This window comes from Ictidomys tridecemlineatus, chromosome 11, assembly GCF_052094955.1.
Source record: "Ictidomys tridecemlineatus isolate mIctTri1 chromosome 11, mIctTri1.hap1, whole genome shotgun sequence".
Taxonomy (NCBI): domain Eukaryota; kingdom Metazoa; phylum Chordata; class Mammalia; order Rodentia; family Sciuridae; genus Ictidomys; species Ictidomys tridecemlineatus.
This window is the reverse complement of record NC_135487.1, coordinates 1,310,269-1,328,279: the sequence shown is the minus strand read 5'-3', so window position 1 is coordinate 1,328,279 and position 18,011 is coordinate 1,310,269. Positions and strand designations below refer to the sequence as shown.

Here is an 18,011-nt window from a genome sequence, read left to right as displayed (position 1 = left end):
GGGGGCAGGCCTCGGTTCCGGGTCGCGCCTTCGACTTCGCGCGGTGGCAGGCCTCGGTTCCGGGTCGCACCTGCTCCTGCGCCTGCGCACGAGCGCGCGCGAGAATTCCGGAGCTTCTCCGCTGAGCGAGCAGTGTCTGGTTTTCCGGGATCCTTACCGGGATGTGCGTTCTGGTCAGCCAGCTCAAGACCGTCAGGCTGCGGGCTTTGCGCAGCGCACAGAAGTTCGGCGTGGCGGGCCGGAGCTGCCAGGAGCTGCTGCGCAAGGGCTGCCTGCGCTTTCAGGTCCGAAGGGACTTGCAAAGGGTCCTGGTTGCTGCGCGCACTGTCCAGGCGCGGCCAGGGGAGCGCGAGTCAGCGGCAGTGGGGCCCGGGAGGGCCGCACCTGCCGCCCGCTGCAGCTGGGGTCGTGCAGCGTGTACCTGCACGGCGCTGAATGGCCCCCGCGTCCCTCCGCCCCAGCCTGTCCTTCGGCAGAGCGAAGCCCTGGGTCATTGCCGTCGGGGCATCCCAACCATGGGGACAGGTTTTTTTTTTCCCTGAATGGGTGTAGACCCTCGCTGGGAACATGCATGAGCACGTGGGTGGCGGTGGGGAGTTGCTGGAGTGTTGAGGGACCAGGTCCCGAAGACTGGCAGTGCATGAGGCTGTGTGCAGACTGGGTCTGGAGATGCACTCAGGCACCAGTTCCAAACAGGCTCGCGTTTTACGTGCCCTCGAGGAGTTCGTTTTAGAACGGCGAATCTGCACTGCAAACGGCCTCCAGTTGGCATGTCTCAGGCACCTTGGCTGTGATGCCAGTTTGGACGTGCACCCAGAAGGTCCTAAACTGGGTTCCTGAACAGCTCGCACTTTTTGTTTGGGAGGCCAGCAAACAGCAGCTCCTCTGCGCTCTAGCCTAAGCGTCCTGCTCCTCCTGCTTCCCTAGCTCCCCGTGCAGGGCTCTCGGCTGTGCCTGTACGAGGATGGCACCGAGGTGACTGAAGACTACTTTCCGGGCATCCCCCATGACGCCGAGCTCGTGCTGCTCACCGAGGGCCAGACATGGCAGGGCTGTAAGTGCAAACACCTTGGAGATGGGCGGGAAGCCGTACCGAGGCCCAGTCCAACTGAGTTTTCGGTCCTCTTGCTCGGGAGCCTGGTTGTTCAGTTGATTGTCTTTTTTTAAAATTTAATTTTTTACTGCTAACAGGCAGAGGCTGAGGCTGAGGCTGCAGTTTTGTGGGTAGTGGGAGCCAGAGAGAGAGTTGTGAAGGCTGGGGTCTTGCTGCTACTTTTTGCAGGGCAGGGCAGGGTGGGGCCCATCTGTGTACCTGGCTGTTTTCTAGTAGTGTTTGCTGAGACCTTGTCTGCAGCGCTTATGTTGAGGGCTGTCTTATTGGACACTTGCTCCAACAGGTGGTTCTTTAGGGATATCTGAATTGAAGGCCTGGGGTGTGATTCTTAACTTGGTGGACAGCAAATCTGCACTGTTTGTGTTACAACCCAGCATGGAGAGTTTCTTACCCCTGGTGGAAGACTCCTTGGAGTGCCAATCCTCTGGAGGGTTCCTCTATAAAGGATATAGAGATGGGTGTCCTAGGAAGGATGGGGTGTTCCCAGGGGCTTAGTCCTGCCTCCTCTGCCGAATGGGAGAGAGAAGCTGAAGAGTTTGTCCACATCTCCAGGCTGCAGGGTAGGGGCTCACTGCCAGCATGAAACATCTGGACACAATCACCATAATGTCACCTGGGATGGCCCTTTGTGGGAGGCAGGAACTGGGCACCTCTGGATCTTTCCTTTTCTTCCCTGGTTCCTGGTATAGTTTGAAAAAAAATGCCACAGGCTGCTGTCTGTGCCAACCTACCTCCCAGTCTTTGTCTCCTTTGTCTCTCTCAAGTTTCTCGTGGTTCTCTCTTCTCTCTACTCCATCTTCCTTCCTCTACCAAGACCTTTCCTAGGAAGACTTGTAAAGAAATGTTGAACATTAAAAACAAAAAAATAAAAACCCCACAGTGATTCTCAGGAACTTGCAAAGATAGGAAGGTTCCACGCTCCTTTTACCACTTGTCCCAAAGTCACTTCTGGCATGACGCTAGCACAGCATCTAACCCAGGAAGCTGACCCTGGGGCCTCGTCTGTGAACCACTGCGATGACTCCTGGAACTACCTGTTCAGTCAAGGTGCAAGGTACTTCCACTCATCATAATCCTCCTGGTGCTGCCCTTTTATGATCCTGCCTGTCCCCACCTATCGAAGTCATTGCCCCTGGTGACCACTCATATGGTCCATCTCTATAATTTGTCATTTCAAGAATACTAGATGAATGGAATCGTGTGATGTACGGCTTTCTGGGATGGGTGTTATTTATCTAAGTGTTGAGTGTCAGTGGTCCACTCTTCCCCATTGTGTGACTTGGTTGTACCACAGTTAGCCTCACCTTTCGCCTGCTGGGGGACATAAAGCTGCTGTGAGCAGTCATGCCCAGGTTTTTGTGTGGATGTGTATTTTCATTTCTCTGGGAAAGATGCTCAGGAGTGCAGTGCTAGGTCATATGGTTAGCATGTGTTTAGATTTTAAAGATAAGAATGTTCACTCCTAGCTGGGCACAGTGGCGCACATCTGTAATTCCAGTGGCTTGGGAGACTGAGACAGGAGAATCGCTAGTTCGAAGCCAGCTTCAGCAATGGTGACCCTGACTCTAAATAAAATAAAAAATAGGCTGGGGATGTGGCTCAGTGGCCAAATGCCCCCGAGTTCAATTCCTGGTACCCCCAACAACACACAAAAAATGTTCACTCTTGCCACTTTCATTTATTATTGTATTGGAGGTACAGTGCTAGGAAAGTTAAGAAACAAGGCCCTCAGATTGGAAAAGAAGTACTCTCTCTGCAGAGGTGCACTGTTGTAAGTAGAATCCTCAGGGATCCATTAAAAACACTTAGAACTAAGAATGGAGTGTAGCAAGCTGCACGATATGAGAGCAGTATACAAAGCCACTTGTATTTCTATCCACATACAGAGGGCAATCTGGAAATGAAATAAGGAAATTAATTTAGTTTATAGTAGCATCAAAAAGAATAAAATACTAGGAACAAATATAACAAGAGAAGCATAAAACTTTGGGCTGGAGTTATAGCTCAGTGGTGGAGCACTTGCCCAGCACACATGAGGCATTGGGTTTGATCTTCAGCACCACATAAAAATAAACGTATTGTGACCATCTACAACTAAAAAAAGAAAAAAAAAGAATTAAAAAAAAAAAGAAGCATGTAACTTTTACTCTGAAAACTACAAAACATCAAAAGAAATTTAAGGTGGGAGTAGATGGAAAAGCAGCTCATATGTGTGGATCAGACAAACCTGATATTGGTGAGGTGGCAGTACTCTCCAAACAGGTCTTCAGATTCAGCACAGTCCCTAGAGAATTCCAGCCGCTCCTTTACAGAAGTTGACATGGTGATTCTGATTTGTAATTCATGTGGAATCACTAGGGACTCAGAATAATCTAAACAATCTTGAAGAAGAGCACAGGAGGACTCACGCTTCCCACAGTGGTGACCAAGACCGTGGTCCTGGCCAGGGGTGAATGTGTAGATGAGTAGAATGGAGAGCCCAGAAGTAAACACGTGGTCACTGTTTCGACAGGGGTGCTGATAGTAGTCAGTGGGGGGAAAATAGTCTCTTCAGCAAGAGGTGTGGACATAACTGGACAGTCACGCAGAATGAATGTAGTGCATGCAAAAATCAACTTAAAATGGATTTATGACCTAAAGGTAAGAAGTAAAAGCCCAAAACACTTGGAAGAAAACAGGAATAAAATCTTCATGACTTTGGGTTTGGCAAAGGATTCTTGGATGTGATACCGAAAGCATGAGCCATAAAGGAAGAAACAAATTGGTCGTCATAAAAACGAAGTAACTCTGTGCTTGTCTTTCTGCTCTTCTTAACTGTGTCTTTTGCAGAGCAAATTTTTATTTTTCATGAAGTCCAATTTGATGGTTGCTACTTCTCTGATTCTGCCTTTGGTATTAAGTCTAAGAAACCCCATTGAACCCTGGGCCCTAAGGTTCCTTCCTGCTGTGGAGAGGTGGGTCTTGTGGGTTGGTTTTGAAAACTGAACCAGGCTTGACTCCCCACTTGGCCTCCCTGTGCTCCTCTTTAGAATCCCTGGACCCTGTGGCGATATTCTGATAGGGCCCTTGGTGGCTGGTCTCTCTTGACCCTGAGAGCTTGTGGGAGAGCTCCCTGCCCTGGGAGTTGTGCAGACCTCTGCGCCAGGGCAGGAGGCATGGTTGGGAGGTCTGAAGAGGGGTCTCCAGGGAAGGCCCTCAGAAGGGGGTGGTTCAGTTTAGAAGAGAGGAGGCCAAAAGGAGAGCAGGGGTGCTCAGGAGGTGCTTTCGCTCTCTGACACACGTCCCTACAGGGGCAGAGGGCGGGAGCTGGTGTGTAGTTGGCTGCTGGATACAGCTGGCCAGGAGGAGGGCCTGGACCCCTTGAGTCTGAATTCTGTCAATCCCCAGGCTGAGGGATTGAGGCCTGCTGACGTTGGATCTGGAATGTCCCTGAAGGCACGTGTTGAGGGCTTGGTCCCCAGTGCAGTGGTGTCCATTGGTGGGGCTTTGGATTGGATCCCAAGGGTTCTGATCTCATCAGTGGGTTAATCCACTAGGGAGCGCACAGCTGAGTGGGCTCTTGGGAGGTGGTGGAAACTGGAGGAGTGGGGCCTAGTTGAAGAGAGTGGTCCTTGGGGGGTCTCTGCTCCCTGGATGCCATGAGGTGACAGCTCCACTCTGCCAGGCCCCTGTCCATGATGCTGTGCCTCACACAGGCCCAGAGTAGTGGACAGAACTGACCATGGACTGAAACCTGCAACCAGGAGCCGGAAGAAACCTTTCCTCCCTTAAATTGTTTTCTCAGATATTTTGTCACAGAGACAGAGCTGCAGCCTCTTCTCTGATCAAGGCTTCCCTGGACTGAATGCATTTCTGTTTGTTCCCTGCTGGTGGCAGATGTGAGTGACATTAGTCGCTTCCTCAGCATGTTTCACGAGGCGCAGGCGGGGGTCATTGAAGCTGCACGGCAGCTGCTTTCTGGCGAGAGGGCCCCCCTGAGGCAGAAGCTGCTGGCCGACCTCCTGCACACTGTCAGCCAGAACATCCAGGCTGAGACCCGAGCCCAGGACCCGCCCTGGTTTGAAGGTGTGTGGGCTGGGGAAGGGCCCAGGAGAAACTGGGGTCTGTCAGGTCCTAGTGTCCACAACCAAGAGCTGGTGTGGCCTCTCAGGGAGGCGGGACAGGATGTGCTCTTCCAGAGCCTGGGGAACGTGGGGAAGGCACCAGCAAGGGCTCCTGGAGAGTCGGGTAGCATCCAGGCAGCCTCCAGCTGCCCTTTTTGAATTTATTATTCTTAAATAAAATGTTAGGTGAAAACGAGTACAGCATACAGTTTACTGTCTTGGCCGTTGTTAAGTAGGCTTGTCTCCCAGTGTCTGGGGGAGAATTTGGTTTCAGGACCCCCATGGGACCAAACCCTTGGGATGTGCAGATCTGTTGCCTGCAGCTGCTCACATCCCTGCAGTCATCCTCATGCACAGCTGTCGGGTGGGCTGGGGAGTGGCAGAACAACAGGCCTGTGGTCTGTATAGGTGTAATTTTTAAACGCCTAAGACTTGTGGTTGGCTGAACTGCAGATGTGGAAGCGAATGGCATCACAGTCCAGTGGCACTGAGTACCCACTGTCATGCTGCTGTCACTGCCGTATGGCCTGGGGACTCTTGCATCTTGTACCTGTTGAGCACTGATCCCAGCCTGATGCCCTTCATCCTACTTTCCATCCGAGTGTGATGACTCTGGGTGCCTCCTGTAAGTGGGACCATGCAGGGCGTGTCTGTGTGACAACTTACCTAGTGAAGCACGCGCCCTCGGGTTTGTCCTCGTGGTGCCTGTGTCAGGACTATCTTTTTAAGGCTGGGCAGTGTTCCGTTGTGGATGGGTGCATGTGGTTTATCTTCTGCTAATGCACACTAGGGTCACTCCTGCCTTCTGGACTGGCCTTGGAAGCCAATTGGAGGTAGCCTGAGGAGTTGGCACCCATCTTGGAAAAGGAGGGCTGTTTGGGCAGCCAGGCAGAAGCCCTTAGTGGTGTTGGAGATGCCTCAAAACCAAAGACCAAATGAGGCCCTGTATGCCGCCACCCTCGGTTCTCTAGATGAAGGTGGCCGACCATGAGGTCTGCCCTGCTTGGCAGGCAAGCCCAGCCGGGCACAGCCAAGAGGCCCTGGCTGCCCTGGACTCCAGGGACTCTTCTTCATCCTTACAGGCTTGGAGTCCCGATTCAGGAGCAAGTCGGGCTACCTACGATACAGCTGCGAGAGCCGGATCCGGAGTTACCTGAGAGAGGTAAGTGCTTTTTTGTTCAGGCCAGCTGTGCCCAGGGCTCTGGGCCCAGGGTGTGGGTAAGTGGTGGGAGGCCACTTTTCTGCTGGTACATCTCTCCTGTGCCCCACCTCTGAGACCACTATTGGGTACCCCAGTGTGCTAGAACCTGGGATGGAGGCCTGTGGCTGGGGTTGCTGAGGCCCAGCAGAGCCACTTACTCCCCCTCTGTTTTGTGTGGACTTCTTCCTGCTGGTGAAGAGCAGAACTAGCCCCTGAGTGTTTCCATGTGGCAGCAAGTTCCATTCTGACCTGAACTCTCCCAAACAGATGCCCTTTTTCTCTGTGCCTCACCCTGCTCGGGCAGCAGCCTCTTGCCAACCCTCTGGGGCACAGTGTGGTCATCTGAGCTTGGAGAAGAACTGCAGGGCCAAGTGGCCACATGGGGCTCTGATGCTGGCTCCTCCCTGGGAGAGGCTTGGCCCAGTGGCATAGGAAGGAGTGTGGACACTCCTGGGCAGCTGTCTGCCTTCAGGAAGGCAGGCCTTGGGTCTGCCATCCTGACATGGTCCCTGTGCTGCTCCTCAGCAGATCAGACCTGTGTGAAAGGTGGAGTGCAGAGTGGAAGGGGATGCTCCGTGGAGCCTAGTGGGCCAGGTGTTTGTCCCAGGAGCGTGGGCCCGAGCTCTCCAATGCACTGGGCTCTGTGTCTCCATTCAGGTCCTTCCGGGTGGGACAGCAAGGTCTTGGCTCTGGCAGCTTTGTCTGCTTTTGGTCCTTGCAGGCCCGCTCGCTGGCAGGAGTTGAGCCAGCTGTAGAGCAGGGGGTGGGTGTTGTCTTTTCATGGTGTGCCGTCCCTGTGCCTATGTGGCTGCACAGACTCTGGGGTCTCTTGGTCGTCTCCCTCCACCCCTACCTTGACTGGGCCCTGCCACACTTGTGGGGCTGGATGCAGCTGCATGTGCCTCTTGGTGGTCCTGTTGCCACCAAGGATGCCCTCATGTGAACACTGCCTGGCTGTGCCCTGTGGGTGACCCTGCTGTCACTGAGGACGCCCTCCTGTGGGCATGTCTGGCTGTGCCCGTGGGTGACCCTGCTGCCACTGAGGATACCCTCCTGATTGCACTGCCTGGCTGTGCCCTGTGGGTGACCCTGCTGCCACTGAGTTGACTTCCTGTGGGCATGCCTGGCTGTGCCCCGTGGGGTGACCCTGCTGCCACTGAGGATGCCCTCCTGCGGGCATGCCTGGCTGTGCCCCGTGGGTGACCCTGCTGCCACTGAGGATGCCCTCCTGTGGGCATGCCTGGCTGTGCCCTTTGGGGTGTCTCCAGGATACTGTGTGTGGTGCTGCCCCTGTGCTGCCATCCTCTGTCTGCCCACCTGTTGCTCCTGCCAGGAAGGGGCGAGCACCTGTAGGCCTCCTTATGCAGACGATGCTTGAGCATGGGTTTCTTCCATGGTGACCAGGAAGTGCCAGGGCAAGTGCTAGGGCGAGCGGGCAGACGTGAGAGGGTGCTCAGAGCTGAGTCCATCTCGTGCCACCATGACTAGGTTGGTAGGTCTAGCTGAGGCCTGAGGGGTTAGCAGCCTGAGCCACAGGTATGGGTCACTGCCTGACCCATACCTCTGTCACTTGGCCCTCCTCCTGTGGCCCTGCCCTCTTTTCTGAAGGTGGAGCCAGCTCCACACACCTTTCTTCTTTCTTGTCTGCATGGGTTTCCTCGTCTGCATGGGTTTCCTCCCCGCACTGGCTGGTGGAGGGTTGTGTGCTGTCCCAGAGCTGCGCCACGTGGGCAAGCTCCCTGTACCCTTGGTCTGCCTTACTTACTGATGTGCTGCCATCCTCTGTCTCTGCCCTCCCAAGGTCTTGGTGGCTGGCTGTCCCCGTGTTCCCAAGGAACTCAGTTCACTGGAATGGCAGGGCTGGTCCTGGTGCTCTCCCTCTTCAGGAGAGACCCAGCCTTAACCATGACTACTCTTGGCCTGTCCCCAGGAGGTGGCTGCTATCACTGTGTGATCTTAGTTCTTATCCAGCCTGGTAACCAGCATGACCATTACCTCCAGTTCATGGGCTCAGCGATTTCATAGCATGGAACAGCTGGGCAGTGGGCAGACCTCTGACCACAGGACTGAGTTTGGGCAGGGTCTAGTCCATGTGGCCAGAAGGGCAGGTCTCTGAGGACTTTGAGGCTTGTAGATTGCAAGTCTGACAGAGGATTTGGGACCAGCGAGGCCCTGGACTCTTGCAGGTGAGCTCCTGTTCCCGAGTGCTGGGCGCAGAAGCTCGTGAGGAGTACTTACGGATCCTTGGTGCCATGTGCCAGAGGCTCAGGTCTTCGCAGTACAATGGCAGCTACTTTGACCGAGGAGCTGAGGCCGGCAGCCGTCTCTGCACGCGGGAAGGCTGGTTCTCCTGCCAGGTGAGCAGTGTCCTTCCCTCTAGGTCAGCCCTGGTGGCCTGAGCACAGCTCTCCTTGAGCGAGGCAGGAAGAGTTGAACCCTTGGCTTGCCTGGCACAGCCTGTGGGAAGGGGTGGCCCTTGCATTCAGAGCTAGGAGGGCAGGCCTGTGAATAGCACTGAAGGCATATTCTCGTCCCAGGACTCAGTTTGAGACCCTCTGGCCTGGACAGAGGGCAGCTGCAGGAGCGAGAGGCTCTGGCCTTGGCTTGTGCTGATGTTCATGTGCCCGGAGCCTTGCCATCAGCTTTCTGGGTGGCAGAGTCCCTGTGTGTCAAGATTTGTGGGGGCACTGGTTGAGCTTCACTCCCTGGTGGGGGCATCAGCTATAAAGAATGCTCTGGGCTGCACTGGCACACCCCCGGTTCTGGCTGGGCCACCTTTTGACGTCCAGAGGAGCGTCATTTCACATGGGGTCTGGAGGCTGGAGCAGTGATGCAGTGAGGGTGAGCCTGGCCGTCTGCATGTGCTTCCTGCGTGCTGCTGTTCTGGGCTCCCTTCTGGGACATGAGGCGTGGTCCAGTGTTGAGTGGTAATGGCTCCAGGGTGTGGCATTTCTCTGGGCCCTGCTGCAGCATGGGGGGCACCTGCAGGGGGACCTCCTGCCATGGCAAACTGCAAGTGCTTGTACAGTGAGTCCCCACACTGGGGCCTTCCTGCTGGGTGTTTCTGACAGCAGAGCTGGGTGGCCAGGGTGGCCTCTGACCACTGGGATTTCCTGTTGGACCATTCCTCATGGCGATAGGTGGTGATGGTGGAGATGTCCTCCTTCCCAGCTAGCCAAGCATACAGACTCCCAGGGGCTCACTGCACCATTTGCTGAGAGCTCACTCTGTGCCAGGTGCTATACAATGAGCTGGGGACAGAAATGTCTCCTGCCTCTCTCTTGTCCTCGAGGTGGTCCCAGAGTAGTGGGAGGTGGACAGTTTGTGAGGGTGCCAGGGCAGAGGTGGCTGTGTGCTGGGAGGCTTCGAGGGGTGCAGAGGGTGGCAGGTGCAGCCATAGTGCTCAGCAAGAGTCCCACAAACATCCGAGGTGTACAAGTGTTGGCCCCGGGAAGGTGGCAGTCTCCACCGCGGCATATTCACCCAGGCGGTTCAGCTTCTGTTGGTCGCAGGGAAAGTCCAAGAAGCCTTGCAGAGCATCATGCAGTGTGGTCCTGCTCACCCCTCCCCAGCCATAGCCCTGGCCGTCAGCACCTTCCCCACTTCCCAGGAGGTAGGGGCAGCTGTGTGTGGTCACAGTGCCCTGGGACAGCTAGAGAAGACTGGTCTACCCAGCGCGGAGACATATAGGCACATGATAAGACACGTTTCTAGAAGCCCTGACAAATACTAACTTGTCCCCTTTGCAAACTCAGCAGATAGCGTCAGGGGCAGTGAGGAGATGGCCCCAAAGGCAGAATTCCTGCCCTGCTCCTGACAGCAGATGCTTCTCTGCCCAGTAGGCTCATCCCAGGGGCTGGAGACCAGTGCAGGGCCTTCATCCTCGCCTCCCCTGTTCTGTCGCCGCAGGGCCCCTTTGACCTGGACAGCTGTGCGTCAAAGCACTCCATCAACCCCTACAGCAACAGGGAGAGCCGGGTCCTCTTCAGCACCTGGAACCTGGATCACATGTGAGTCTGCGGCAGGGGGACCTTTGGGAATGCCTGTTGCCGAGACTCAGGTTTGCAGACAAGAAGAGCAGCTTGCAGGGGTCCGGGCCCTGCCAAGGAGCCTGGGCTCACTGTTGTTGGCTGCCTGGTGTGTGCTTGCTGTGCTGCGTGGGTCTGGTCCAGGGAAGCAGCCCCGTGTGTGCACGTGGATGGGCTACTGGAGAGACATGTTCTGCCTGCTGTCACAGTGCATGCCTGACATTGAGCCCTCTGCTCTCTGTTCCCACCTGTGGATGGACCTTGTCTGGCCTTAGCGCCTGACTCCCTGTGGCCTGGTGCTGGGCTCTCAGAGGCTGGTGCCACATGTTGGAACTGGAGCTGTGGCCATGGCCTGTGGGGAAGTTGGGGCCAGCAGGGCTGTTTCCATAGCTTCTTGTTTGCAGAGCTCTTCACAAGTCCTGCCTCTCTGCTGGCTGTCAGTGTCACAGATGCCTTCTACCTGGCTGGCCTTCAGCTCTCCGCTCTCTGATCACAGCAGATGTAGGTGCTGGGTGTGCTCTAGGAGGAAGTCGTCCTGCCCACTTGTCACGAGGACTCGCCGAGTTCTCTGCTGGTTTGTTTGCTGGGCTCTTTCTGACACTGAATGTCCACATGTGGCCCTCTGGACTGTCTTGACTGCTCTGGAACTCTTCACGCCAGCCTAGAACAAATACAGATGGTGGTGGCGGAACGCCTGGCCTGAGCCGGTGATGGTGTTTGTGGAGTACCCGTGTCAGTTTCGTTCTCTTTTATAAGATATACATGCTTTCAGTTGTGTGCAAAAGTGTTGATTTTACCAGTGGTCATTAAGATGAAGGAACACTGGTCTGTCTGTCCTCCCCAGCCATAGCCACAGCCTTCCCCTGATGTATGGGGCTCAAGACTATGCACATGCTTAAATGTGGAAGAGCTAAAAAGCAAGCCACCTGTGAAATAAAAGGGCACCGTCCTCCCACTCACATGTTGTGGCGCAGAAGGCCAGTGGCAGGTCGGAGAGGAATCCAGACTTTTCAGAGGTCTGGCGTCCGGCAGTGCAGGGGAGCCCTTCCCTTCCTGGCAGCTGCAGCGGTCCGGCCAGGGCCTGGCTCCCTCAGCACTCTGTGTCCTTGGTGTTAAGGCCACACGTTTCTTCTTGCCTGGCTTACTTAACAGCAGCTCTTGAAATCCTTTTGTGGTTCTAGAGGCTGATTTTCATAATTTTCCCAGGTGCCCTGAGGTTGGCACTTGTCTCGTTAGCCAGGTTAACTGCCTTTTGTTTCATCCAGCCTTGTGTTGCCCCATGGTGGTGCTCTCTGCTGGAACACAATCTCTGTGGGGTCACCTGTTCCCAGTGTCTAGCACAGTGTCTGTCGATAGTGGCTGTTTGGTCAATATTTGTGCAATATTTTATTGCATGAGTAAATGGACCTGAGTTTATTGGAGCTACCCGGTTCTGAGTTTCCTGCCCACAGCACCTCCTCTGCCCTTCTTTCGGGTCTGTACTGTGCTTTCCGTTGTTGCCTGAGTGGTCCTTCCTCTCTGCCTGTCACCGCCCTTCAGTGCTTGGAACGTGGGTGCTCAGCTGTGTCTGTCGTGGTATCTTAACACCCGAAGTCTGCATCGTCCTCCTCACTCTGGCACGCTATTCTGCTTTTGGTAGTTGTCCCCCTGACTTTAGTCCTGCTTGTGTGGTTTTCTGGCCAGTGTCCTTTACATCACCAACACACCACCCGTGTCTGCTTGCCAGCACTCTGTGTCTTATCTGGCTGTGCTGCTGATGGCCGGGGGCCCTGGGGCATCTTTATGGAGGTGGGAGGAGCAGACTCTCAGCCTGCATGTGTCTGTCCAGCTCCTGCTCAACAAACTTCCATCAAACACTGAGTGCTGGTTGACAGGCACCTGCTTCAGTGCCTGAAGGGTGATACGATGTCTCCTGGCATCTGCCTGCTTTTCTGCCTTTTTAATGGAAGTTTTAGTTTTTCTCCTCTCTGCAAATGATATGTCTGGGGGTCAGTCTTTCTTTTTGGTACTGACTGGGACTTGTGGTCTCTGTTCTGAAGAAGGCTCTTCTTCAGTCCTGGAGAACTCGCAGGTGTTTCTTAGGCACTGCTGAGTGTGGTTGGGCCTTCTTGTTCCGCCTCCTGGTGCCGTCTCTGCTCTTCCAGGGACCCAGCTCTGTGGTGCTGAGTTTCAGGTGACTGACTTTCTGCTGTGGACTGAATTGGCACCTCCAAGTTCACACTGAAGCTCTGTCCCCCCGTGTGACCACATCTGCAGACAAGGTCACTGGGAGATAACTAAGGTGAAAGGAGGTCACAAGAGGGGGCCTCGTCCAGTAGGATGTAGCCTTTGAAGAGGAAGAAGGCATGCTCTCTTGCCCACACTAAGAGGCTGCTGTCTGCAGGCAGGACGTGCTCCCTGACCAGAAGGACCAAGCCTGGGGCATCGGCCTTGGGCTTCTGGCTCTCAGCCTTGGAGGACAGTCTGCGCCCTGCAGACGCCCCCCAGTCTGCAGCAGTGTTCTTCCCTAGTGGCCCTGCAGTTCCACACTGTCCAGCCTGCCCGTTGTAGATTATGCCCTTCCTAGAAGTCAGTGCTACCAGCCTGACCTCTGGGGGCGCTGGGGACTGGGGTCAACTGTAGACTGTGCTCCTGAGGCTTGGGTGCTCTCCCTGGTTGGCAGTGCTCCAGGCACATGGAGTGGCTGGAGGAGTGGTTGCCTTGTGTGCCTCCTCCCTGGCTGATGCCAGGCTAAGTAGCCTCAGCTGTGTGACTCAGAGCCACAAGCACAGCAGCCGTCAGTGGGCTGGGAGTCCTTTTAGAAAGTCTCGAGTTGGAGGGTGGTCCAGGAAGCCCGGCACTCTGCCTGGGTTTTCTGAGGCGAGGTGTCTTGGGCAGTCATCTGGCCCCTCCCTGGCCTTTGACTTGTGTGGGGATAGTGCTGCTCGTCCAGGTATGGCTCCTTGGTGGTGTGTGGGCTGGGTCCAGCACTCATCTCGGGTGGAGCTTTTCCTGTGCACACCATGTGCTGGCCTGTGGGCTTCTCTCTGGAGTGTCTGTGCCCTTGTCCCCACAGACACCCAGGGTTGTCAGTGGTGCTGAAGCAATTTCACACTGCTGCTTGCCTGCTGTTCCTGAGCCGTGTTGGTTGTGTTCATCGGGACTCTGCCCATGTGACACCGGCCTGAGGGTGGATGACTGGAGATAGGTATGACTGGAGATAGGTACAGATGGTACGTGCCCTTGTTGCCCCTGCTCCTCCCCTGATGCTAAATCCAGGTGTGGCCACGTACCTTAGCAATAGGAGGCAGATGTGGCTTGACAAGTGCTTGCACGTCAGATCTTGTCCTCTTGATCACTCTTGGGGATGCAGGGCCATTGGGGAGAAGGGCCCAGGCCCAGCTGACCCTCAGGAAGTGCAGCAGCCCTGGGAGGGCCTGCAGGGCCAGCAGGAGACCATTTACATGGTGGAGGGGCGGCTGACTGGATGGCATGGACACTGGATGCAGAAGGGCCTCCCTCTCTCTACCAGGGCCCTGGGCATGGCGTAGGCCCCTCAAGGTCCCTCTGATGGCTAGAGTGTGGTGCCCTCGTGCGTCAAACAGTGATTTCTGTGTTCCTGGTAGCTCAGTACCTCCTTTTTCCTGTTGCTCTCACTTATGTGATAAAGTTTTTCTTAGCTTTTCCAGGCTATGGGGTGAGGACACCTTGGTGCCAGATGACCTGTTCACCGTGGTCCCATCTCCTTACTAGATATCTGGTGTTCTCTTGAATTGGTTGCTTATAAGTGAAACAGATTTATACAGAGTAATGGCATGTTTTTTTAAAAAAACTAGACATGTAAGATTAGGACTAGAAAGAGACATACTGAATCCTTAATCCTCGTCCCCAAGGTAGGAAGCAGACATGAGATTGAGGTGGGAGTCAAAGGTGACTTTAGCTTCAGGTCATTTTTAAATTTCCTGCCTTGGGGGTCCATCTTGACCTGGATAAAATGGGACACAAGCGAAGTTGCTGGTGGCAGCTTGTGGTGATGGAGTATGATCAGCTCCTTCTCCCCTGTGTTCTTTTCAGCATGTTTGAACAGTGCCCACAAATCAAGTGTTAAAGAGTGAGACGTACTACACTGGGCGCAGGCTCTGCTAGACAGACCTGCCCATAGGTACCCGCAACTCGGGGACGACACAGGAGTTCGAGCTGGGCTCCTGCAGTGTTGGCTGAGCCCACCTGTTTCACTGCCATGTGGTCCTTCTGGGATGTTCCTGGTGTGCCTCTAGACTCTTAAAGATCCCACGCTGGTCTTTCCTGTAAGTGGCCAGGCACTGTATGTTTTAGTGACAACGGGCGAGTAGGAACCGTACCACATCTGGGCTATGGCACTGCGTCAGCAGTGTGACCACCTCTAACCTGGCTTTGCAGAATAGAGAAGAAGCGCACCATCGTGCCCACACTGGCTGAGGCCATCCAGGAACAGGGCGGGAGAGAGGTGGACTGGGAATACTTCTACAGCCTGCTCTTCACCTCAGAGAACCTCAAGCTGGTGCACATCGCCTGCCACAAGAAGACCACCCACAAGCTCGAGTGCGACCCTGGTAGGATCTACAGATCCCAGAAGAGGCCAAAGAGGCGGCGGCCTGCTCGAAAGTGCCGGTGACCCGGGTGCCGAGTCCTTTACCCTCCACAAGGCCCAACTGTGCCTAACAGTAACAGGTGCGATTTTGTATTTTGTCCTCACTCCAGTGGTTCCTGGAAGAAAACCTCTTCAAACCTGATTTCAGTACAGTTCAGAGTCTGTTTCCTCTGCCAGAGGACATCTTTTGGGTGCTTGCTGGGTGCTTGTGTCAGGGAGTCATGCTGAGCTCTGGCCTTTGGCACTGATCCACCAGCACTGCATGTGCTCCTGTGGCAGTCTCCATGCTCACAAGGTCCCACAGCTGAGCCTGGCTGCTCCTGTGCCTCAGTTTTGTGCTGGTCTCCATTTAAATGGCAGTTCCATCTCTGGATCCTTTTAAAAGCCCCAGAGAGAGATGTGTTGCTTCTGGGGTAAAAGTCTGTGCTCCATGGAGAACTGCAGGGTTACTGCTGTGAATTATTTAAAACTTTCCAAATGTCTCAGTGGGGAATAGCTGAGTGGCATTATGTTGGACCTTGCAAGCTTGCTTTTTTTTTAGGTAAAAAATGGTTGGATGTCATTAATTTCATGATTTGACCTAATACATGTACATATTGCAAAACTGTAATAGCTTTAAGTGTTTGTAAGTGTTCATGTGTAGAAATGGGAAGCTGTTGAGTGCACAGGGGGCTGGCTATGCAGAGTATGACATGTTGGGTTTTTTTTTTTAATATGTATTTTTTTGTTGTAAGTGGACACAATACCTTTATTTTATTTTTATGCGGTGTTCAGGATCAAATTCAGTGCCTCACGCATGCTGGGTGAGTGCTCTAACACTGAGCCACAGCCTGACCTATTGGTTTTTTAAATGTGCGTAGGAAGCTGGATATAGTAGCATATGCCTGTAATCCCAGCAGCTCAGGAGGCTGAGGCGGGAGGATTGCAAGTTCGAAGCCAGCCTCAGCAATTTCGTGAGGTTCTTAGTAATGTAGCAAGCACCGTTTTAAAATAAAAAATAAAAAATGGCGAGCTAGGTCTGGGTCTCAGTGTTTAAGAGCCTTGGCCTTAATCTCTAGTACCAAAAACAAAGTGTATTATGTGCAGATAATCTGGGAGGAAACACCAAGCTGTGCATGGCAGTGATCCTGGGCACTTAACAGGAGTAGAATGGGTAACAAAGCGCTAATTTCCTACATCATGCATTTGTAATACTTGAATTTTTAAAAATGTATTTTATAACAATTCATAATGTACTTTGTAAAGATAAATTTCATAATATTTGGATTTTTACACTTATGCCATTAGAAAAAGCAATAAAGGTCTCTCTAAACCGTCAAGAGTCTGCTCATTGGGAGTGACGAGAATAAGGCTGAACTGAGAGGCTGGAGGCCATTAGTGGCCGACCCTAATCCTCCATCTGCAGAGACCCAGCAGTCTTGGAGCACAGCTGTGGTGGAACTGAAGTCCCAACTCAGGGTGGTGTCTGCTTGGCCTGTCAAGGGCTCAAGGCAGAGGGAGAGTTGGGCTGGTAGCCAGGATGCCTGGCACAGGAACTTCCTGGAACTCAGAGGGTCCCACCTATGCAGCAGGCTGTAAGCCTCTCTAGTCCAGAGAGGGCTGCTCCAGATGCCAGTGGGGACTTGCCCTTTGTGGTGGCTCACACCTTCAGGAAGTGCCCCTTCTCCCCTGGGCACACTGAGCACTGTGCTCCCGATGTCTTGTGTTTAGAGATGGTTTCTAAGAAGTCCTTTTGTAATAATGTGGCCTCCTGTTGCTTTGGGGCTATGCCTGCAAGGCAGATGCTTGTGGTCAGCCTGTGCAGAGGGTGTGCGGTGCTCACGGTGATCTTACTATACACTAGTGTGTTCTGAGGTTTATTTTCTCTAGTGCTTAGTGTTCACATGTGCTGTGGGTTGATTCCCTGGTGTTTCTGCAGGTGGCCCTGCATCTGGAAGCACAATGGCAGGACCTCTGCACTGGGTCCATTTGCTCCAGAGGCCCTGCACACCACCTGGGGCCGCTTACTATACATGTGATACCGGTGCTGTGGCAACTCTGCTTCCCTTTGATAGTGACCTTCAGGGACTTAGATTTGTCATCTCTGCCACCTCAATCCTAGATGTCATATGAGGCTTCTGGGACTGGCTCAAGTTGCATGACCAGTTAGGAAGGGCCCTACAGAGGTCAGGTGTGGCAGAACCGATTGTGCTCCCGCCTAGGCAGTGCAGATTACAGACTGCACTAATGCAGCAACCTAAAGATGTAAATTATTTCCCCTGGCTTTCAGAAAATGACTACTAATAAGTTTTGAATTATATTCAGTCAATGGATAAATGGCAGAATCTTCCAGAGCAGGTGATGGTCACAGATGATGGGGATCACAACAGAAGCAGAGAATGGTGCAGGGAAACTACTTGCAGGGAGGGCAGTGGAAGGAGCCTCACAGGGCTTGTCACCTGCTGAGTGGTCTGCTGTGTTGTCACTTCCTGTTACCTCATAGGACGGCTGACAGTTGGTGGGCAGCCTGGCTATACCCAGCCAGGACTGAGCAGGAGCCCAGACAGGGAGCCACTCCTTACAGAGTCCTGTGTGTTCTCAAGGGCCGAGCACTTTTCCTGTTGGTACTACCAGCGGCCAGGCTTCCTCCTCCTAGGTGCTCTGCTGAGCCCTGGAGCACAGCTGAAAGGAAGAGGCTGGGAAAGCCCCCCTGTGCTGCACCCCTTTGTCCACTGGGGAAGACACGTCATCAGGTGCTTCTTGATACAGGTGGGGGCTGGGGAACACTCCCAGGTAGGGCTCAGGTGTGTGGGCCCAGGGTGCCACCTGAGAACACATGCAGCCGAATGGTACACCTCACTGGATGGTGCCTCCACCACGCAGAACGAGGGAGGCAGTCTGACCCTCTTGTGGCAAAGGTTGAGTGAGCTGTCAACAAGGACAATAGGGCAGGGCAGGGGCTGGGTCGCCTCTCAAA

The 18,011-nt window shown here is 54.0% G+C and overlaps 1 protein-coding gene across 8 annotated transcripts; it reads left to right on the top strand.

Annotated features, from left to right (window-relative positions):
• Positions 1-16: 16 nt before the first annotated feature.
• On the top strand, positions 17-16,374 carry Dffb (DNA fragmentation factor subunit beta). Of its 8 annotated transcripts, none has more exons than XR_013427323.1 (8): positions 17-284; positions 928-1,054; positions 4,991-5,179; positions 6,300-6,379; positions 8,605-8,775; positions 10,328-10,428; positions 13,502-14,732; positions 14,845-14,981. XR_013427323.1 is itself a non-coding variant. In XM_013364746.4 (8 exons), the coding sequence occupies exons 1-8, from the start codon at positions 162-164 to the stop codon at positions 15,077-15,079; spliced, it is 1,083 nt and encodes a 360-aa protein (XP_013220200.2). In that variant the 5' UTR covers positions 17-161; the 3' UTR covers positions 15,080-16,374. The 8 variants fall into 8 exon arrangements, 7 of the variants coding, with proteins under 7 accessions (XP_013220200.2, XP_040143743.2, XP_077881191.1 ...); XM_013364746.4 differs by lacking the exon at positions 13,502-14,732 and adding an exon at positions 3,356-3,361 and having other exon boundaries at positions 928-1,058; positions 4,944-5,179; positions 14,845-16,374; XM_040287809.2 differs by having other exon boundaries at positions 13,502-13,633; positions 14,500-14,988.
• The last annotated feature ends 1,637 nt before the right edge of the window (positions 16,375-18,011 follow it).

Excerpts from the sequence above, each read along its gene's own strand:
- Dffb (XM_013364746.4), top strand. The coding sequence starts at position 162 with ATGTGCGTTCTGGTCAGCCAGCTCAAGACCGTCAGGCTGCGGGCTTTG. Across the intron at positions 6,380-8,604 it reads TCCGGAGTTACCTGAGAGAG|GTGAGCTCCTGTTCCCGAGT; the intron begins GTAAGTGCTTTT and ends GGACTCTTGCAG. Across the intron at positions 8,776-10,327 it reads AAGGCTGGTTCTCCTGCCAG|GGCCCCTTTGACCTGGACAG; the intron begins GTGAGCAGTGTC and ends CTGTCGCCGCAG.